Source organism: Saimiri boliviensis, chromosome X (assembly GCF_048565385.1).
Source record: "Saimiri boliviensis isolate mSaiBol1 chromosome X, mSaiBol1.pri, whole genome shotgun sequence".
In the NCBI taxonomy this organism is placed as follows: domain Eukaryota; kingdom Metazoa; phylum Chordata; class Mammalia; order Primates; family Cebidae; genus Saimiri; species Saimiri boliviensis.
In genome coordinates, this window is record NC_133470.1 from 59,906,012 (window position 1) to 59,929,448 (window position 23,437).

The window sequence follows — 23,437 nt, forward strand, 5'->3', positions numbered from 1 at the left end:
GGTCAGCATCATCCTGATACCAAAACCTGGCAGAGATGCAGCCAAAAAAAAAAAAGAAAGAAAGAAAATTTCAGGCCACTATCTCTGATGAATATCTATGCAAAAATCCCCAATAAAATACTGGCAAACCAATTCCAGCAACACAGCAAAAAGCTTATTTACCATGATCAGGTCAGCTTCATCCCTGAGATACAAGATTGGTTCAACATATGCAAATCAATAAACACAATCCATCAAATAAACAGAACCAATGACAAAAACCACATGATTATCTCAATAGATGCAGAAAAGGTCTTCAATGAAATTCAACACACCTTCCTGCTAAAAGCTCTCATATCTCAAGTTAATAAGAGCTACTTATGACAAACTCATAGCCAATATCATACTGAATGGGCAAAAGCTGAAACCATTCCCTTTGAAAACCAACACAAGATAAGGATGCCCTCTCTCACCACTCCTATTCAACACAGTAGTGGAAGTTCTGGTCAGGGAAATCAGGCAAGAGAAAGAAATAAAGGATATTCAAATAGGAAGAGAGGAAGTAAAATTGTCTCTGTTTGCAAATGACACAATTGTATGTTTAGAAAACCCCATCAGCTCAGCCCAAAAACTCCTTAAGCTGGTAAGCAACTTCAGCAAAGTCTCAGGATATAAAATCAATGTACAAAAATCACAAGCATTCCTATACACAAATAATAGACAAGCAGAGAGCCAAATCATGAGTGAACTCCCATTCACAATTGCTACAAAGAAAATAAAACACCTAGGAATACAACTTACAAGGCATGTGAAGGATCTCTTCAAGGAGAACTACAAAACACTGTTGAAGCAAATAAGAGAAAATACAAACAAATGGAAAAAAAATTCCATGCTCATGGATAGGAAGAATCAACATTGTAAAAATGACCACACTGCCCAAAGTAATTTATAGATTCAGTGCTATTCCTATTGAGCTACCATTGATTTTCTTTGCAGAATTAGAAAAAAACTACCTTAAATTTCACGTGGAACCAAAAAAGAGCCCCTATAGCCAAGATAATCCTAAGCAAAAAGAATAAAGCTGGAGGCATCAGGCTACCTGACTTCAAACTACACTACAACTATAAAGTAACCAAAACAGCATGGTACTGGTACCGAAACAGATATATAGACAAATAAAACAGAACACAGGCCTCAGAAATAACACAACATATCTACAACCATCTGATCTTCAACAAACTTGACAAAAACAAGCATTCCTTATTTAATAAATGGTGTTGGGAAAACTGGCTAGCCATATGCAGAAAACAGAAACTGGACTCCTCCCTTAAACCTTATACAAAAATTAACTTGGCTGGGCACAGTGGCTGACTCCTGTAATCCCAGCACTTTGGGAGGCTGAGGCAGGTGGATTGCGAGGTCAAGAGGTCGAGACTATCCTGGCCAAGATGGTGAAACCCAATCTCTACTAAAAATACAAAAATTAGCCGGGCATTTGGCATGCACCTGTAGTCCCAGCTACTCAGGAGGCTGAGGCGTAAGAATCATTTGAACCCAGGAGGCGAAGGTTGCAGTGAGCCAAGACTGCACCACTGTGCTCCAGCCTGGTGACAGAGCAAGACTCTGTCTCAAAAAAAAGGAGAGATCCAAGATGGCCAATAAGGAGAAGCTCAGGATTGCAGCTCAAAGCCAAAGCACAGAGGGTGAGGGGACTCCGCATTTCCAGACAGATTTTTATTCCCCATAGACCAGGAGATTCCCAGGTAGAGGAGCCCCATGGGTCTCCAGTGTGGCTGGTTTAGCCAGTGCAGCTGTTTTCGCTGGTGCAGTTGTTTTGCCAATGCCCCAGTGTGGCGGTTCTCCATACAAAATACAGGGGTCCCAGCGCCGTTTTAGCTGGCAATTGGAGCTCCTGGGAGACAGTCGCCCTTTCAACTGATTAAAAAGAAGACTGAAACAGGGAGCCAGGCCAGGAGATTCCTGGGCAAAAAAGCACCATGAATCTCACCGTGGCTGGTTCAGCCGGCACAGTGGGTCACTGCAAGGGAAATCACACATATCCCGGCGCCTTTTCAACAGGCAACTGGAACCCCTGGGAGACAGAGTCAACCGTTCAACTAAAAAAAAAAATGGCTGGCAGACAGGGAGCCAGGTGATCAGGCTCGGCTGGTCCCAACCCCACAAAACAATAGCAATCGGAAACACACTGGATTGAGAGTTTCACAGCAAGCACAGCTGAACCCGGTATGATCCAGCTTTGGGGGGGAGGGGCGTCCACCATTACCGAGGCAGTCCACCACTACGAAGGTAGTTTGCCATTGCTGAGGCAGCCTGACATGGCTGAGGAAGCCTGCCATTACAGAGAGAGTCCATTATTATACAGGTGGGCCGCCATTGCCGAGGCAGTTCAAACTACACCCGTATAAACAGGACTGTAAGGAAGTTCACATGACAGCTGGGCCAAGCCCACAGAAGCTCAGCAATGCCTCTGCAGGCAGACAGTGAGTAGGCTGCCTCCTCACTGGGCAGGGAAGCCCTGAAAAAAGGCAGCAGCACAAGAGAAACTCATAAATAAAGCCCTAACTCCCTGGGACAGAGCACCCAGAAAAAACAAAGTGGGGGGTGGCTTGTGAGTTCTGCTGCAGCAGACTTAAAAGTACCTGCCCAGCAGCTCTGAATGAATAACGGAGCTCACAGCCCAGCACTTGATCTCTTATAAAGGACAGACTATCTCCTCAAGCAGCACTGAGACCCCCATATATCCAAAGAGTCACCTCATAAATGAGAGCTCAGACTGACATTTGGCAGGTATCCTTCTGGTAGAAAGATAGCAGAAGAAGAAACTGGCAGCAACCCTTACTGTTCTGCAGCCACCGCAGGTGATCCCCAGGCAAGCAGGGCCTGGAGTGGACCTCAGCAGTCCTACAGCAGAGGGGCCAGACTGTTAGAAGAAAAACTAAGAAACACAAAGAAATAACTTCATAATCAAAAAACTGGATGTCCACTCAGAGACCCAATCTGAAAGTAAACAACTTTAAAGACGACAGGCAGATAAATCGACAAAGATGGGAAGAAACCAGCACAAAAAGGATGAAAGCACCCAAAACCAGAATGTCTCTCCTCCTACAAGAGGTAACAAATCCTCACCAGCAAGGGAACAAGGCTGGATGGAGAAGGAGTGTGATGAATTGACAAAATCAGGCTTCAGAAGGTAGGTAATAAGAAACTTCTGTGAGCTAAAACATGTTCTAACCCAATGCAAAGAAACTAAGAACCTTGAAAAAATATTTGACAAAATGCTAATGAGAATAAACAATGTAAAGAGGAATATAAGTGAATTGATGGAACTGAAAAACACAACTCGAGAACTTCCCTAAGCATGTACAAGTTTCAATAGCCGAAGAAAGGATATCAGAGGTCGAAGATCAACTCAATGAAATAAAACAAGAAGGCAAGATTAGAGAAAAAAAAGTAAAAAAGAATGAACAAAGTCTCCAAAAAATATGGGACATGAGAAAAGACCTAATCTATATTTGATAGGTGTACCTGAATGTGATGAAGAGAATGAATCTAAGCTGGAAAATACTCTTGAGGATATTATCCAGGACAATTTCCCCAACCTAGCAAGACAGGCCAATATTCAAGTCCAAGAAATACAGAAAACCGCCCAGACATATTTCTCAAGAAGAGCAACCCCAAGGCACATAATCATCAGATTCACGAGGGTTGAAATGAAGGAGAAAATGCTAAAGGCATCCAGAGAGAAAGTTCGGGTTACCCACAAAGGGAAGCCCATCAGACTCACAGCAGATCTCCCAGCAGAAACCCTACAAGCCAAAAGAGAGTAGGGGCAAATATTAAACATTCTTAAAGAGAAAAACTTTCAACCCAGAATTTCATATCCAGCCAAACTGAGCTTCATAAGTAAAGGAAAAATAAAATCATTTGCAAACAAGCAAGTACTCAAAGATTTCATCAGCACCAGACCTGCTTTACAAGAGCTCCTGAAAGAGGCACTAAACATAGAAAGAAACAACCACTACCACCCACACCAAAAACATACCAAATGGTAAAGAACTTGAACACAATGAAGAAACTGCATCCACTAATGGGCAAAACAGCAAGCTAGCATCAAAATGGCAGGATGAAATTCACACATAACAATATTAACCCTAAATGTGAATGAGCTAAATGCCCCAATCGAAACACACAGACTGGCAAACTAGATAAAAAGCCAAAACCCCTCGGTGTGCTGTATCCAGGAAACCCATCTCACATGCAAGGATACAAAAAGGCTCAAAATAAAGGGATGGAGGAAGATTTATGAAGGAAATGGAGAGCAAAAAAAAAGCAGAAGTTGCAATTCTCGTCTCTGATGAAATATAGACTTGAAACGAACAAAGATCAAAAGAGACAAAGAAGAACATTACATAATGGACAAAGGATCAATGCAACAAGAAGAGCTAAAGATCCTAAATATATATGCACCTAATACAGGAGCACCCAGATACATAAGGCAAGTTCTTAATGACTTACAAAAAAACTTATACTCCCACACAATAATAGTGGAAGACTTTAACACCCCATTGTCAATATCAGACAGATCCACGAGACAGAAAATTAAGAAGGATATCCAGGACTTCAACTCAGACCTGAAACAAGCAAACCTAATAGACATTTACAGGACTCTCCACCCCAAAACCACAGAATATGCATTCTTCTCAGCACCACATCATACCTACTCTAAAATTGACCACATAATTGAAGCAAATCACTCTTCAGCAAATGCAAAACAATGGAAATCATAACAAACAGTCTCTCAAACCACAGTGCAATCAAGTTAAAACTCAGATTTCAGAAACTAACTCAGAACCACATAGCTTCATGAAAACTGAACAACTGGCTCTTGAATGTTGACTGGATAAACAATGAAATGAAGGCAGAAATAAAGATGTTCTTCAAAACTAACAAGAATGAAGACACAACATGCCAGGATCTCTGGGACACATTTAAAGCAGTCTCTAGAGAAAAATATATAGCAATAAATGCCCACATGAGAAGCAAGGAGAGATCTAAAATCGAAACCCTATCATCAAAATTAAAAGAGCTAGAGGAGCAAGATCAAAAAACTCAAAACCTAGCAGAAGACAAGAAATGACTAAGATCAGAGTAGTACTGAAAGAGATAGAGACACAAAAAACCCTTCAAAAAATCAATAAATCCAGGAGCTGGTTTTTCGAAAAGATCAACAAAATAGACCACTAGCCAGATTAATAAAAAACAAAAGAGAAAATAATCAAATAGATGCAATAAAAAATGATACAGGAGATATCACCACAGATCCCACAGAAATACAAACCATCATCAGAGATTATTATGAACAACTCTATGCACATAAACTAGTAAACCTGAAAGAAACGGATAAATTCTTGGACACTTGCATCCTCCCAAGCCTAAACCAGGAAGAAGTCGAAACCCTGAACGGACCAATAACAAGGTCTGAAGTTGAGGCAGGAATTAAGAGCCTACCACCCAAAAAAAGCCCAGGTCCAGATGGGTTCACAGCCAAATTCTACCAGACATACAAAGAGGAGCTGGTATCATTCCTTCTGAAACTATTCCAAACAATCCAGAAAGAGGGAATCTTTCCAAAATAATTTTATGAGACAAACATCATTCTGATACCAAAACCCAGCAAAGACTCAGCAAGAAAAGAAAACTTCAGGCCAATATCCATGATGAACATAGGTGAAAAAATCTTCAATAGAATACTGGCAAACCAATTGCAACAGCACATCAAAAAGCTTATCCACCACAATCAAGTAGGATTCATCCCAGGCATGCAAGGCTGGTTCAACATACACAAGTCTATAAACGTAATTCACCACATAAACAGAACCAAAGACAAAAACCACATGATTATCTCAATTGATGCAGAGAAGGCCTTTGACAAAATTCACAGCCCTTTATGCTAAAAACCCTCAACAAACTAGGTATTGACGGAACGTATCTCAAAACAATAAAAGCTATTTACGACAAACCAACAGCCAATATCATACTGAATGGGCAAAAACTGGAAACATTCCCTTTGAAATCTGGCACTAGACAAGGATGTCCTCTCTCACCACTCCTATTCAATATAATACTAAAAGTTCTAGCCAGAGCAATCAGGCAAGAAAAAGAAATAAAGGGTATTCAAATAGGAAAGAAGGAAGTCACATTGTCTCTATTTGCAGACGACATGATTGTATATCTAGAGGACCCCACTGTCTCAGCCCAAAATCTCCTGAAACTGATAAGCTACTTCAGCAAAGTCTCGGGATACAAAATCAATGTGCAAAAATCAGAAGCATTCCTATACACCAATCACAGACTTAAAGAGAGCCAAATCAAGAACGAAGTGCCATTCACAATTGCCACAAAGAGAATAAAATACCTAGGAATACAACTAACAAGGAACATAAAGGACCTCTTCAAGGAGAACTACAAGCTACTGTTCAATGAAATAAGAGAGGACACAAACAGATGGAGAAACATTCCACATTCATGGTTAGGAAGAATCAATATCGTGAAAATGGCCATACTGCCCAAAGTAATTTACAGATTGAATGCTATCCCCATCAAGCTACCAATGACCTTCTTCACAGAACTGGAAAAAAACACCTTAAACTTTATATGGAACCAAAAGAGAGCCCGCATAGCCAAGTCAATTCTAAGCAAAAAGAACAAAGCAGGAGGCATCACACTACCGGACTTGAAACTAAAGTAATCAAAACAGCATGGTATTGGTACCAAAACAGAGATATAGACCAATGGAACAGAACAGAGGCTTCGGAGGCAACACAACACATCTACAACCATCTGATCTTTGACAAGCCTGACAAAAACAAGCAATGGAGAAAGATTCCCTCTTTAATAAATGGTGTTGGGAAAACTGGCTAGCCATGTGCAGAAAGCAGAAACTGGATTCCTTCCTGACACCTTACAGTAAAATTAACTCCAGATGGATTACAGACTTAAACATAAGACCTAACACCATGAAAACCCTAGAAGAAAATCTAGGCAAAACCATTCAGGACATAGGCGTAGGCAAGGACTTCATGACCAAACACCAAAAGCATTGGCAACAAAAGCCAAAATAGACAAATGGGACCTAATCAAACTCTGCAGCTTCTGCATGGCAAAAGAAACAGCCAATAGAGTGAATCAGCAACCAACAGAATGAAAAAAAAAATTTGCAGTCTACCCTTCTGACAAAGGTCTAATATCCAGAATCTGAAAAGAACTAAAACAGATTTACAAGAAAAAAAAACAAACAAGCCCATTCAAAAGTGGGTGAAGGATATGAACAGACACTTTACAAAAGAAGACATATATGAGGCCAACAAACATATTTAAAAAATGCTCATCATCACTGGTCATTAGAGAAATGCAAACCAAAACTACATTGAGATACCATCTCACGCCAGTTCAAATGGCGATCATTAAAAAAATCTGGAGACAACAGATGCTGGAGAGGATGTGGAGTAATAGGAAAACTTTTACACTATTGGGAGTGTAAATTAATTCAACCACTGTGGAAGACAGTGTGTTGATTCCTTGAGGACCTAGAAATAGAAATTCCATTTGACCTAGCAATCCCATTACTGGGTATATCCAAAAGATTATAGATTGTTCTACTATATGGATACATGCACACGAATGTTCATTGCAGCACTGTTTACAATAGCAAAGACCTGGAACCAACCCAAATGCTCATCGATGATAGACTGGACAAGGAAAATGTGGCACATATCCATCATGGAATATTATGCAGCCATCAAAAACGATGATTTTGTGTCCTTTGTAGGGACATGGATGAACTTGGAAACCATCATTCTCAGCAAACTGACACAAGAACAGAAAATCAAAGACCGCATGTTCTCACTCATAGGTGAGTGTTGAACAATGAGGACACATGGACACAGGGAGGGGAGCATCGCACACTGGGGTCTGTGGGGTGGGGGGGGATAGGGGAGGGAGTGGGGGTGGGGAGTTGGGAAGAGATAGCATGGGGAGAAATGCCAGATATAGGTGATGGGGAGGAAGGCAGCAAATCACACTGCCATGTGTGTACCTATGCAACAATCCTGCATGTTCTTCACATGTAACCCAAAACCTAAAATGCAATAAAAAAGAAAAGAAAAGAAAGGGTTTATGCTAGGCACAGTGGCTCATGCCTGTAATCCCAGCACTTTGGGCGACCAAGTTGAGCGGATCGCCTGAAGTCAGGAGTTCAAGACCAGACTGGCTAACATGGTGAAACCCCATCTCTACTGAAAATACAAAAATTAGCTGGATGTAGTGGTAGGTGCCTGTAATCCCAGCTTCTCAGGAAGCTGAGGCAGGAGAATAACCTCAACCCAGGAAGCGGAGGTTACAGTGAGCCAAGATCACACCACTGCACTCTAGCATAGGTGACAAAGGGAAATTGATGAGAGGTCATCCATACCATGTAGGAGATGGAGTTATTACTCACATCAATCTCCCTGAAAAGTTGGAGGCTAGAATTTTTCAAAGACAGTTTGGTAGGCAGTTACAGTTATATGTATAGATAGCTCTACACCTTTTATCACCTCCTGTTCCCCTTTGGTTGGGGATGCAATCATAGGAGTGTGGAAAATGATCCTCTCGGGCTGAGTCTGCTCCTGGGTTGGGGCACAGTAGGTGTGAGGTGGGACAATTCAATAGGTGTGGGGTGGGACTCAGAAATCCATATTTGTTACACTCATCCAAGCTGATTATTTTGCAGATGTGCCCCGACCATATTTTGAGGAACTTTTGCAGTATGCAGTATAGCACAAAAACTTATGACCTCCCATCTGAATGTATGCAGCAGTCTTCCTCAGCTTCCAGATCACTGAAACTGTTTGCAAAACGATGACATTAAGAGAAATCTGACATCGTTTATTCCATCTTGTCTTTAACTTCCAAGCTCTCCTTTGTCATTCCTGGGCATGGGCCACACTAACTTTGGGAGAAAGTTAGTTTATAGTTTAAATGATAACGGCCTTTCCCAAAAACTAAACCGTCCTTGTGAAACTAATGAAAGACCATCAACCAGGTTAGAAGGATGAAAGAGACCTGCTTTCTACTAAGACGTAGGCATAGTTAGTTAAATGATTACCAGCCATTATTCCAGAGGTCACAGAATGTGCAACTATTCCAGTTACTCCTACAGATAACATGACTATTGTAGAACCTAAGATTGGCCTTTTGAGATGTCTTCAGGTGTCTTACATGTCCGACACCCATGGCTCCACCTGGACCCACCAAGCACTCCTGTGGTCCCACCTAGAAGTGACTCAGTACAAGGGGAGAGCTTCCAATCCCTATAATTTCATCTTCTATCCAAGCAATCAGCACCTATTGCCTAGCGACCCCAACCCCTTCCCCCAAACTACTTTTGAAAAACTCCTAACCTCTCCTCTTGCACTCTCCTGTTAATGGCAGGCGGTGGTCACTGAGGTTGTCGCAAATAACCGCTTACCGCACAGGGAAAGTCTCCCCTGCCTCCCACTTTCTGCTCACCACAAGTTCCAGAGTTTGCCAGCATGTCTGTGGTACCTCCCAATCACTCACAGACCGCCTGGTCCCTGGGGGTCACTCGGTTTGGCAACAAGTACATCCAGCAGACCAAGCCCCTCATCCTGGCACACACCAGCAACCTGTACCCTCTTACCAATTATACTTCTGGTACAAAAGAGCCTTTCTACAAGAAGGACAGCTCTGTTACAGCCAGATTTCAGCACATGAGGGAAGAATTTGATTAAATTGGAATGAGGAAGATGTAGAAGGGGTTCTGACTGTACGTGAGCATCGGTTACCCGATGTGTTACTGCTACACTGGGGAACAACTTTCTTCAAACTACCTGGTGGTAAACTTAACCCAGGAGAAGATGAGATTCAAGGACTGAAATGCTTAATGACAGAGATACTGCGTCGTCAGGATAGAGTTCTGCAAGACCGGGTCATTGATGACTGCATTGGTAACTGGTGGAGAACAACTTTTGAACCTTAGCAGTATCCCTATATTCCTGCACATGTTACAAAACTCAAGGAACATAAAAAGTTGTTTCTGGTTCAGCTGCAAGAAAAAGCTTTCTTTGCAGTCCCTAAAAATTACAAGCTGGTAGCTGCACCATTGTTTGAACTGTATGACAAAGCACCAGGATATGGACTCATCATTTCTAGTCTCCCTCAGCTGTTGAGCAGGTTAAATTTTATACACAACTGAATTCCTGCCCAGTGGAGAAGTAAAAGAAGCTGCCTGACTCTGTGAGCATAGCTACATACAGTGTGGAATAACTGTGGTAGAAAGGTATTTTTTAGTTTTATCTCTTTTGTGATCCCTAAATTGCCACCTACTTTCTATCATTTGAATAGTGAAATTAATATGAAGAACTAGATAGTGATGCAAACAAATATAATGTTTATTTACTTTTGGTTCTACTCATACTTTTTGTACAACATTAAAGAAAATGGACTTCTAAAAAAATTAACTCAATATGGATTAAAGACTTAAACATAAAACCTAATACCCATACAAACCCTAGAAGAAAACCTAGGCAATACCATTCAGGACACAGTCATGGGCAAAGACTTCATAACTAAAACACCACAAGCAATGGTAACAAAAACCAAAATTGACAAATGGGATCCAGTTAAACTAAAGAGCTTCTGCAAGCAAAAGAAACTGTCATCAGGGTGAATGAATAGGCAACCTACAGAATGGAAGAAAATGTTTGCAATCTATCTATCTGACAAAGGGCTAATATCCAGAATCTACAAGGAACTCAAACAAATTTACAAGAAAAAAAAAAACATCAAAAAGTGGGTGAAGGATATGAACAGACGCTTCTCAAAAGAAGACGTTTATGCGGTCAACAAACATGTGAAAAAAAAGCTCATCATCACTGGTCACTAGAGAAATACAAATCAAAACCACAATGAGATACCATCTCATGCCAGTTAGAATGGTGATCATTAAAAAGTCAGGAAACAACAGAGGGCAAGGATGCGGAGAAAGAGGAATGCTTTTACACTATTGGTGGGAGTGTACATTAGTTCAACCATTGTGGAAGGCAGTGTGGTGATTCCTCAAGGATCTAGAACCAGAAATACCATTCGACCCAGCAATTCCATTACTGAGTATATACTCAAAGGATTATAAATCATTCTACTATAAAGACACAGGCACGAGTATGTTTATTGCAGCACTATTTACAATAGCAAAGACTTGGAACCAACCCAAATGCCCATCAGTGATAGACTGGATGAAGAAAATGTGGCACATATACACCGTGGAATACTCTGCAGTCATAAAAAAGAATGAGTTCATATCTTTTGTAGAGACATGGATAAAACTGGAAACCATCATCTTCAGCAAACTAATGCAGGAACAGAAAACCAAACACCACATGTTCTCACTTATAAGTGGGAGTTGAACAGTAAGAACACATGGACACAGGGAGGGGAACATCACACACCGGGGCCTGTCAGAGGAGAGCATTAGGACAAATACCTAATGCATTTGGGGCTTAAGATCTACATGATGGGTTGATAGGTGCAGCAAACCACTATGGCACATGTATACCTATGTAACAAACCTGCACGTTCTGCACGTGTATCCCAGAACTTAAAGTAAAATAAAATAAAGAAAATAAAAATAAAATGTTTCCCTTCTTTATTTCAAATTTCCAAAGTTTACTAATCCTTCAATAATTTCAGGCTCTTATCTCTCAATTATTTCTCCTTTCTTTCTTTCTTTTTTTTTTTCTTTTGAGACGGTCTCACTCTGTCACCTAGGCTAGAGTGCAGTAGCACGATCTTGGCTCACTGCAACCTCTGCCTCCGAGGTTCAAGCAATTCTTCTGCCTCAGCCTCTTGAGTAGCAGGATTACAGGTGTATGCCACCATGTCTGGCTAATTTTTTTGAATTTTCAGTAGAGACGGGGTTTCACCATCTTGGCCAGGCTAGTCTCAAACTCCTTACCTCGTGATCCAACAGCCTCGGCCTCCCAAAGTGCTGGGATTACAGGCATGAGCCACCACGCCCAATTATCGCCCCTTTCTAAAAGTATCTTGAGTAGTTTCCTCTCAGTTTATTCCTTCTCCTCTACCTTCAAATGTCCCCATCTCCTCACCTTGAAAAAAAAATCAACTAACCCCACTATGCTTCAGGCTTGCATCCTATTTCTCCTCTTCCTTTCATTAACAAACTTCTTGAATTGAAAAGTCCGTCTACTACCTCTATGTCTTGCTACTCACTCATCTCCTTAATTGCCCTCAATCTGTTTTGCATCCTTACCACTTTACTAAAACTGCACTCCTAAAGATCACCTTCCTTAAATTCTCAGCAACATTTCGTAATGGTGATAACCTTTTTGAAAAACATTACTCCCTTGGAGCTTCAGACCAGCCTGAGCAACATGGCCAAACCCCTATCTACAAACAATACAAAGATTAGTGGGGTGTGGCGGTGAATGCCTACAGTCCCAGCTACTTGGGAAGCTGAGGTAGGAGGTTTACCTGAGCCCAAGAGGCAGGGGTTGCAGTGAGTCAATATTGCACCACTGCACTCCAACCTGGTGACAGAGCCAGATCCTGTCTCGGAAAAAAAAAAAAAAAAAAATACTCCTTCAGCCTGAAATATCCTGGTCCTTGTGTGGGAAATATCTTAGTCTAAGATCTCTGCTCGAATTCTCACATTCGTAATCCAGGTGTTTATAATTATCACCAATAAGACTTAAAGCCAACGGCGGCTGAGGCTGAAACAGAATGACGCTCCCATATAAAGATGTTTTATTTGTTGTTGTTGCTCCGTCTTGTCTTCTCACCAGCCTGTTCTTGACCTCTCTATATTATAAACATCTTGGTTAGGTACTTGGTGACTGACACCTTTGAACATTCTCTTTACTCTGCTCTACCTGCCTGAATTTGAATTCATTTTAGAAAAACACAGTGTTGTACCCTCTGACATTTATAAATTTTTAAATTTATTGTTTATCTAGTTTTAAACTATTCCTTCCCAAATCCTCAAGCATAATGTATGACTGGTATTTTTGTTCTGGTATCTTACCTTTTCCGTTTCACTTGCTATGTACCATAAGATGGTACAAGAAGCCTATAAAGAGAATCCATGCAATAAATGACTAACAAATCTCCTGTAGAATTTTTTGACTGTTTCTTTTGGTTCACTTATCCTTATTCTTTTTATTTAACTTTGAACCTGGTAGATTCAGAGTTAAAATCTCACTACTTTGTTCTTCTCTCAATACCACTGGTTCTTAAATTTTGGTGTGCATGAGAATTCCTGAGACATTTTTTCAAATTATAGACATGCCCAGATTTCAGCCTGAACCTAAATGAATCAAAACCAACAATGGTAGGGCCTGGGCATCTGCATTTTTAACAGGCTTCACAGGTGATTCTGATTTTTTTGGGGGGGTGGGGAATGGAGTTTTGAATGCAATGGTGCGATTTCAGCACACTGCAACCTTGAACCTCCTGAGTTCAAGCGATTCTCCTGCTTCAGCCTCCCATGTAGCTGGGATTACAGGCATGCCCCACCATGCCCGGCTAACTTTTTTATTTTTAGTAGAAACTGGGTTTCACCCTGTTAGCCAGGCTGGTCTTGAACTTCTGACCTCAGATGATCCACTTGCCTCAGCCTCCCAAAGTGCTGGGATTACAGGCATGAGCCACCACGACCAGCCTGATTCTTTTTTATACCAATATTTAAGAACCATTGCTCTTTATTTTTTCTTTATTTCTATTTTTTCCCTCAAAGAACTCAACTACTCTTCTGGTTTCAACTACGACCACTGTGTAAATAATAGCCAAATCTACAGGCTCAATCCTTACCTGTCTTGTAAGCTCTAGTCTCCCATCTCCAACCTTACTGTCATCTCAAATGCAACAGGTCGAAAACTAAAATTTACAAGTCATTCATCTACTTCTGACTTTCTTGTTCATTGTTCCATAATTCTTCCAAATAATAAAGAATTGTAGCTTATACATCTTCATGACTTATTTCATCATATAGCATAATCCAGGCACACTAAATTTGTTTTTTTTTTTTTTTTTGAGACGGAGTTTCGCTCTTGTTACCCAGGCTGGAGTGCAATGGCACGATCTCGGCTCACCGCAACCTCCGCCTCCTGGGTTCAGGCAATTCTCCTGCCTCAGCCTCCTGAGTAGCTGGGATTATAGGCATGCGCCACCATGCCCAGCTAATTTTTTGTATTTTTAGTAGAGACGGGGTTTCACCATGTTGACCAGGTTGGTCTCGATCTCTCGACCTTGTGATCCACCCGCCTCGGCCTCCCAAAGTGCTGGGATTACAGGCTTGAGCCACCGCGCCCGGCCAAATTTGTTTTTAAGGAAACAAAATATCCTCCAATAAACATATTTTTGAAATAAAATTATTTTAACTTGGACTAACAACCTATTCTCCACTATATCAAAAAAAAAGTATGATACACATAACAAACACCCAAATATCTGATTAAGAACTGCTATGTGAAATGAAACAGTACATGGGACTCTTTTCTTTACTGTCTCTTGTCCCCTCTCATCCTTCCCTTTTCTTCTCTTATCTCTTGCCTCTCCCTCTTCATCTCTCCCCTCTTGCCTTTCTCCTCTCCTTGCTTCCCCCTTTTTTCTCCACTTTCCCGACTTTCCTTACCCCTGTTTAGTATTTTTCCCTCTTACACACCCCCTTTTTTGTTTTTAACATTCTTTCTCTTCCTTAGCTCTCTCATCTCCCTGGCCCTAACCCCATCAACACTGTGATTCTGACCTTACCCCTTGCCTTCCCTAAAAAAAGAAAGAAAGAAATGAGATGGTACATGGGAAGAGGCTGCGATAGCCACTTCATCCACCATATCCCTATTTGATAAGCAGTAAACAGCTAAAGCAATATTTCTTCATATGCAGAAGGGTAGGAGTTAAGAATTCATGCACTTTAATACCACACGATTCACCTGTGTACTAAGGTTTCTTCCACTGATCAGTTCCTAGCTCTTACCTCCCCATAACTACAGGATCTAAGGCTCCTGGGAGCAATGATATCAATTTATCTAAGAGTTAAAGAGCTAGAACTGTTCTCTAAACATGCTAACAGAGTGGACTCATGAGTAAGTATATTATTGATTACATTAAGTACAATTACCCTATGTCTACATGGAAGTTGTGTACAGTTTTGTTTATATTGACAAAGATAAATAATAGCAAATTCTATTTGTTGCATACAGACAAAAATCATTTGTCTTTACAATGTCAAGTAGTCCAGAGGTTCACCCTTTGGTTTGTTACTTCAATGTATCCTTTATGGGCAAAATACTTCCCATAAATGCATTTGCTGTCACTATGCCTGTTGAAAATCAGTAACTGTCAGCACACTAGACTTTGCCCATTTAGCTAAAGCACTAGAACAGTGCCAGACAGTGGACCACATTCAAAGCATCCAAGAAGATGAGTTTACTTTGAGATTTTTGGTTTTTGTTGCTGTTTTCTCTCACAGGTAGAAAGAATTTCTATAGTTTTTCTCAGTAACTTATTCCGACATTTATCAATCCACCTCCAGAGGAAACTATTCTTTCAAAATATAAATCTGTCACATGGCAACACTTATCACTCTTATTATTAATAGAGGGGAAACTACTATTTGATGGTCCTTCAGAACCATAAAGATTTTTATCATCTCCATGAGAAATAATCCATGTCCTTTAACATTTCTTTAAGTTCTCACTGCCCCATCTTTTAATCATCTTTGTTGTTCACCTCCAGACTATTTCTTGTGGTGATACCTTTAAAGTTTGTTAAGGAGCTAACCTCTAAAAAATCATAAAACTGAGGGAGGCTATTTGTTTGAGAAACCAGTGTGGGTTGTTTGTCTTTTAACAAATCTCTATCTAAGAACTGGTCAAAACATTATTTAAACTGCAGGAACACTAACCAATATATAGTAAAAAACACTCCTCATAATATGAGTCACAATATGTATACGTACTTTTAGTTTTCTGCTCTTCGTTTATATGAAAATCTCCTCTCTTGGTAAGTGCCCAGTTCCATAGGTTTACTGCTATTTCTTCAATCTGGTCAAAAAGAAACATTTCCTTAGCTAGTTAAAATACTGTCCACCTCCAACGGTATTTTCATTCTTGAATGTAACTATTGTGGGACATTTCCAGGCCATCCATAATCTAGTCCCATTCTACCTCTCCCCCCGAAAACATACCCACTGTTAGAGTAATTATCTCACTCACTATTTCCTGAACAAAATTTGTTCGTTCCTATCAATGTGTCTTTGTTCATACTACTGGCTTCACCTGTTATACCTCCTCCCTTTGTTTTTATGTAACTCAAATCCATTTCAGTCTTACCAACAACGTAAATGAAGCTTTCAGCAACCATTACAGTCTACATTGATTTTTCTTCTTTGAATTCCTATATTCATTAAGTTGTATACAATTTGGCAATTAATTATATTACTTTGTATCATTTATTCTTTAATTGTTTTAGTTTTAAGTTTTTGGGGTTTTTTTGTTTGTTTGTTTTTTGAGACAGAGTTTTGTTCTGTCGCCCAGGCTAGAGTGAAATGACTTGATCTCAGCTCACTGCAACCTCTGCCTCCTAGGTTCAAGCAATTCTCCTGTCTCAGCCTCCCAAGCAGCTGGGATTACAGGCACCTGCCACCATGCCCAGCTAATTTTTTGCATTTTTAGTAGAGACAGGGTTTCACCATGTTGGCCAGGCTGGTCTCGAACTCCTGACTTCAGGTGATCCACCTACTTCGGCCTCCCAAAGTGCTGGGATTACAAGTGTGAGCTACTGCACCCAGCCATGTTTTAGTTCTTAGTCTCATTTCCTAACTAGATTCCTTGATATCATACATCATTTCTTATACAATTGATGTAGCACTTACAGTACTGATTTGTTATTTTGTTATGTTTTGTTCTGGGGACTAGGAGGAAGTTTGTTTTTGGGGGGGCTTATCTTTCTATTAGGTAGAAACTAGTCAACAGGATATAAAACTAAATTAAGCTTATAGTGTCTCAAGAAAAAATGAAGACACAAAACATGCAATTGGGAATAGGTTGGTTTCTGGCAAGAGATCTCTGAAGGCAATAATTGGTCCTAGATAGTACTATTGCCTGAGACCAATATGGCATAGCCCTGGCCTAAATCTCTCAGTATGCTATGGTGAGTATGATAGAAGTTATATGCCATTATCTTATAATAAATATATCAGTAGTAGTATATGACTAAGACCAAAAATAACTGGATACACCAAAATAACCTATTTTATGCACAGCAATGGTACAAAATTGTATGTCAGTTTTAAGTCTTTTCTTCCACACCACTTTTTTCACCTACGGTTCCACATTTTTCTGATGAACTTCAGTTTAAACAGATGATTTATTCAGCATGTAATATAGTTTGGATATTTTTCCCCTGGGAATCTCATATCAACATTTAATCCCCAATGTCGGAGGCAGGACTGATGGGAGATGCTTGGGTCACAGGGATGGATCCCTCATTGTCTTGGTGCTGTCCTCACAGTAATGAGTGAACTCTCAGTCTGTTAGTTACAAGATCTGATTCTTAAAAAAAGAGCCCGGTACCTCCTCCTCTCTCTTTCCTCCTCTCACATCATGTGATGCCTGCTTCCTTTCTCCTCCCACCATGATTGGAAACTTCTGAGTCCCTTACTGGAAGCAGATGCCATGCTTCTTAAATGATCTGCAGAACCATGAGCCAAATAAACTTCCTTGATGGAACAGTATTCATCGATTTAAAATAGGGCTCATGACCGGACATGGTGGCTCGTGCCTGTAATCCCAGCACCTTGGGAGGCCGAGGCAGGTGGATCATTTGAGGTCAGGAGTTCGAGACCAGCCTGGCCAACATGGTGAAACCCCCTCTCTCCTAAAGATATATTAAAAAAAAAAAAAAAAAAAAAAGCAGGGTGTGGTGGCACAAGCCTGTAATCCCAGCTACTCGGGAGGCTGAAGCAGGAGAATTACTTTAACCTGAGAGACAGAGGCTGAAGTGAGCCGAGATCATACCACTTCACTCCAACCTGGGTGACAGAGCAAGAATCCACTTCAAAAAAATAAAAATAAAAATAAAATAAAATAGTGACCATGAAAACTATATTTTTAACACCAGAGTATATTTATTACATGTCTGATGAAAAAGGAAAGAAGGAAAGATACAAAACTGTATGTACAAAAACTTGTACTTATGTAAATCTTACCTAAAAAAAAAACTTTAATAAAATATTGGATTCTAGTTAATGATATGCACACTAAAACATTTGGGGGGGAAATGTACTGTTCTCAGCAACTTACTTTAAAATGCACCCAAAAAATAAGATGGGTTGATGAACAAATGTATATGTGATAAAGCAAATATGGTAAAATGTTACAACTCTAGAATGTAAGTGGCTGTTATACAGATGTCCAGTGTGATATTCTTTCAATTTTTCTGTTTGAAAATGTTTATTTTAAAATGTTGGGAAAACAGAGAAAATTGCCTTTTATGATGCCCAATATATTACATCTACATTATAATTACAGCTAAATAACATTTAAATAGTAAAACTATTAAAGAAAATATATTAAAATAATATTAGTTATATTGAAGTGGTATGTTTGCAGGTGATTTTTGTATCAATTTTTTAAAACTTTGTGTAAAGTTATGTTACTTTATGATTTTAAACAATGTTTTTGTATTTTCTCATATTGTATTAGAAAGGGTAAGATAAACTATGATTGTAAATACTTCATAATCCCAAAACACATATACACTCGACAAGTATGTATTAAGTACCTAAAATGTGGCAGGTCTTGTCATAGGTTTATATACATGTATAATGATAAACATGGTAAATACATGCTGCAAACGGAAGTAGATAATACAAAGATTAGACTTTCCAGAAAGAAAATAAATTCAAGGCATTTCCAAAACCAAGCAGATCTTCTTGAAAAATAAGACCAAACTCTTGTAGCTCATGACCATAATCCTAACACTAGGCGGCCAAGGCGGGCAGATCACTTGAGCTCAGAAGTTCAAGACTAGCCTCGGCAACATGGAGAAACCCCATCTCTATGAAAAGTACAAAAAATTAGCTAGACATGGTGGTGCACGCGTACAGTCCCAGCTACTTGGAGGGCTGAGGCAGGGGGATCACTTGATCCCAGGAGGTCAAGGCTGCAGTAAGCCAAGATCACACAACTGCACGCCAGACCGAGACACTGTCTAAAAAACAAAAAAGAAAACCCAAACTCTTGGCACTGAATGTTATAATTTATTTTCACTAACAGCTAAATACAATAAGAATTTATGATCTAAAAAGAGATTTACGGCCAGGCACAGTGGCTCAAGCCTGTAATCCCAGTACTTTGGGAGGCCATAGCGGGTGGATCTCTTGAGGTCAGGAATTCGAGACCAAACCGGCCAACATGGCAAAACCACGTCTCTACTAAAAACACTAAAATTGGCTAGGTGTGGGTGTGTTTGCCTATAATCCCAGCTACTTAGGTGACTGAGGCACGAGAGTCACTTGAATCCAGGAAGCAGAGGTTGCAGTGAGCTGCCTGGGTGACAGAATGTGGTTGTCCCAAAAAAAAAAAAAAAAAACCTCACTGAGATACCACCTCACAGTCACTAGAATGACTACTATCAATTTAAAAAAAAAAAAAAAAAAAAACCAGAACAACAAGTATTGGTGATAATGTGAAGAAACTGGTACCGTTGTTCACTATTGACAGAAATGTAAAATGGTACAGTTGCTATGAAAAACAGTATGCCGGTTCCTCAAAAAATTAAAAACAGATTTCCCATATGATACAGCCAATTCCAACTCTGGGTATATATCCAAAAAATTTAAAGCAGGGATTTGAAGAGAAATTTCCATACCAATGCTCCTAGCAACATTATTCACAATAGGCAAAAGGTGGATGCAACCTGTGTCCATCAACAAATGAACTGATAAACAAAATGTGGTATACACATACAATGGATTATTCAGTCATACAAAAGAAGGATATTCTGACAAATGCTGCAACATGGATGAACCTTGAAGTCATTACACTAAGAGAAATAAACCAGTCACAAAAAGACAATTATTATATAACTCCACTTACATGAGGTACCAAGAGTAGTCAAATTTGTAGAGACAGAAAGTAAAATGGTGATTGACAAGCTGATCCCAAAATTCCTAAGAATTTTAGAGGGCAAGGGGGAGTTGCTTAATGGGTATAGAGTTTCAGTTTTGCAAGATGAAAAGCGTTCTGGAGAATGGCTGCACAACAATGTGAACATACTTAACATAAGTGAACTATACACCTAAAAGTGGTAAAGATGGTAAATTTTATGTCATGTTTATTTTACCACAATAAAAAACACAATGAGATAACACTTCATGCCCACTAGAATGACTATAATCAAAAAGACAAATAATGACAAATGTCAGCAAGGAGGTGGAAAAACTGGGTCCTTCATATACTGCTAGTGGTAATGTAAAATGGTGCAGTCACTCTAGAAAACAATCTAGCAGTTCATCAAAAGTTTAGTGTTACCACATGGCCCAGCAATTTCATTCTTAGGTTCAAACCTAAGAAAAATAAAAACATAAAAATCTGTACATAAGTATTCATAGCAGCATTATTCATAACAGCCAAAAGGTGGAAGCAATAAAAACGTTCATCAATAGATGAATGGACAAACAAAATATGGTATATCCATACAATGGGATATTATTCAGTCATAAAAATGTATAAAGTACAGATACATGCAACACCATGGATGAACTTTGAAAACATTGTGCTAAGTGAAAGCAGTCACAAAAACCACACATTGTATGATTCTCCTTATCTAAAATGTACTCATTAGGCAAAACCATACAGACCAAAAGTAGATTAGTGGTTGCCTAGGGCTGAGGGTGAGGGAGGGAAGCAGATGGGAGGAAATGGAGAGTGTTTGTGAACGAGTGTGAGGTTTCTTTTTGAGGTGATTAAAATATTCTAAAATTAACTAACTGTGGTGATGGGTGCACAACAACTCTGAAATACTAAAAACTATTGAATTGTATACTTGAAATGGGTGAATTGCATGGCATGTAAATTATATCTAAATAACGCTATTGTAATATATAAATACACATATATATAAAGAGAGAGAGAGATGTACAATAAACTTTCTTCTCACCTTTCCATATAAGTAGTCACCAAAATGGAAGTATTTGCCCAAGGTAAATGTTCTTGAAAGTGTTTCAGAGTCTCAAGACAATTTCCATATTAAGTAAGTAACAGACCTTCATTTAAACATTAGAAAATTACCCCCCAAAAAAGTAATTCTGAAGGCTTATAGTCAACTGAGTTCTCCACTACTTTGCTGCAAAAGGAAGGAAAAGAGAACTAGTATGTGCCCAGGACCTTATATATGTTATTTTGTTTACTATTCACAACAACACTTGGAGGTGGGTATTACTATTATCATTTAACAGATGAGAAAACGGAAGCCTGGAGAGGTTAATAAATATTAATAATGCATATTATTACTAATAAATAAGTAAATCATAAATTGAACTTGAGCACATACTTTTCAATTGGTTTCTAAAATTTTATTTTCCCTAAATTAGATATGAGCATCTAAAATTAGATTTTTATATGTTTAGCAATGGTTAAGCATGAAGACCACTTTTTTACTTACATAATACATTGGTTAAAATGAAGAATCATCAAAACTTATCATAAACAGAAGTATTTTTATACTAACCTGAGTGTCTGACATTTCAGCCATAGACTCCCTGTTGATATTTGCTATGTCGTTGAAGAGTCTATCAATTGCCTCTGGTATGTTAGGTGAATTATCATTTGTAACCAGGTTTTCAGTAACTTCTGAAATAATAATGGATGATTAATGTGCTGTGAACTATTACCATTGGCTAAAAATAACAAATCATTTTTAAACTTATTCCTAAGTCACTGACCAAATGAATACAGCCTGAAAAAACTTGATCCTTAGAGTAAAACCAAACTGGATATTTAAACCTTCTTTAAGCTAGAGTATAGTTTTCAAATAAAATTTGCATTCTTTGGGAGTCACTTGTTTATAACTTAATCATTACTCATTCTCAGAAAGTAAAATGCATTGACTTCACAAATATTAATATTATTAAGATAATCTTAAAAGTACAAAACAAGCCAAGCTTGGTAGCACACGTCTGTAGCCCCAGCTACAGACTGAGTTGGGAGGATCACTTGAATCCAGGAGTCCAAGACTACAGTGAGCTCTGATCCTGCCACTGTTCTCCATCCAGCATGGGCTACAGAGTGAGGCCCTTTCTCTAAAACAAATGAAAAAAAAACCCCTTCAAACCAAACTTAACAATGTCTTCAAAACTAGAAAACGTAGAAATTCTGAAAGAAGATCCACATATGTGCCCTGTAAAACTGAAACACTTACCAATGTTTTCAAGCATTAGACAGACATAGCTAACTGCTGGCTCTGAAGCCTTGACCTTACTTTGTGAGAAAAAAATGACATGCTCAATTAGCAGCAACATTAACCAGCTATTGAATCTGCACAAATGATGTCACCATTTTCTAAGTGGTCTGAGCTCCAGACTCCGTATAGCTGAATCTTACTAGACCATGGAATTCCTTAAAACCCAAGCATTAGCTGGGCATGATGTTCCACACCTATAGTACCAACTACTCAGGAGGCTGTGGCAGCAGGATCCCTTGAGCCCAGGAGTTTGAAACAGCCTGGAAAACACAGCAAGACATCATCTAAAAAAAAAAAAAAAGAAAAAAACCTAAAACTAAAACTCGGCCAGGCGCAGTGGCTTATGCTTATAATCCCAGCACATTGGGAGGCTGAGGCAGGCAAATCACTTGAGGCCAGAAATTCGAGACCAGCCTAGTCAACATGGCAAAACTCCATCTCTATTAAAAATACAAAAATTAGCTGGGCATGGTAGTGCCCACCTGTAATCCCAGCTACTGGGGTGGCTGAGGCACTAGAATCGCTTGAGCCTGGGAGGCTGAGGTTACAGTTAGCTCAGATCGTGCCACTGAATTCCAGCTTGGGTGACAGAGCAAGACTCTGTCTAAAAAAAAAAAAAAAAAAAAAAAAAAATACTGAAACTAAACAATAACCATGAAGTAGAATCACAATTGATGCCCTTCATATTATCAAAATTGAGGGTTTTTTTCAAACTCGTAACAGAAATGTCCATAAGCTACAGAGTTCTAATTTTTTGCAATATTCCTGAGCCTCAAATTAGCAAAAATGTTATTAATATTCATAACAGTACTATAAAAGCACCTTCCAAAAGATTTTTAAACTGCTAAAATAAACAGAATTTTTACCCTGCTACAATAAACAACAAATCAGCTACAAA

At 39.3% G+C, this 23,437-nt stretch overlaps 1 protein-coding gene and 1 pseudogene across 1 annotated transcript in view; one reads left to right on the forward strand and one right to left on the reverse strand.

The window, feature by feature from the left end:
• TEX11 (testis expressed 11) overlaps positions 1 to 21,936 on the reverse strand; it is a gene marked incomplete at its 5' end in the record, with an annotated part of 328,765 nt that extends 306,829 nt beyond the window's left edge. Inside the window, 2 exons of the mRNA XM_039475670.2 lie at positions 16,034 to 16,118; positions 21,808 to 21,936. Coding sequence (XP_039331604.2) covers positions 16,034 to 16,118; positions 21,808 to 21,936 — 214 coding nt within the window. The remainder of the gene's footprint in view (positions 1 to 16,033; positions 16,119 to 21,807) is intronic.
• LOC101039459 (cleavage and polyadenylation specificity factor subunit 5 pseudogene) lies at positions 9,573 to 10,255 on the forward strand (annotated as a pseudogene).
• Positions 21,937 to 23,437: the final 1,501 nt, after the last annotated feature.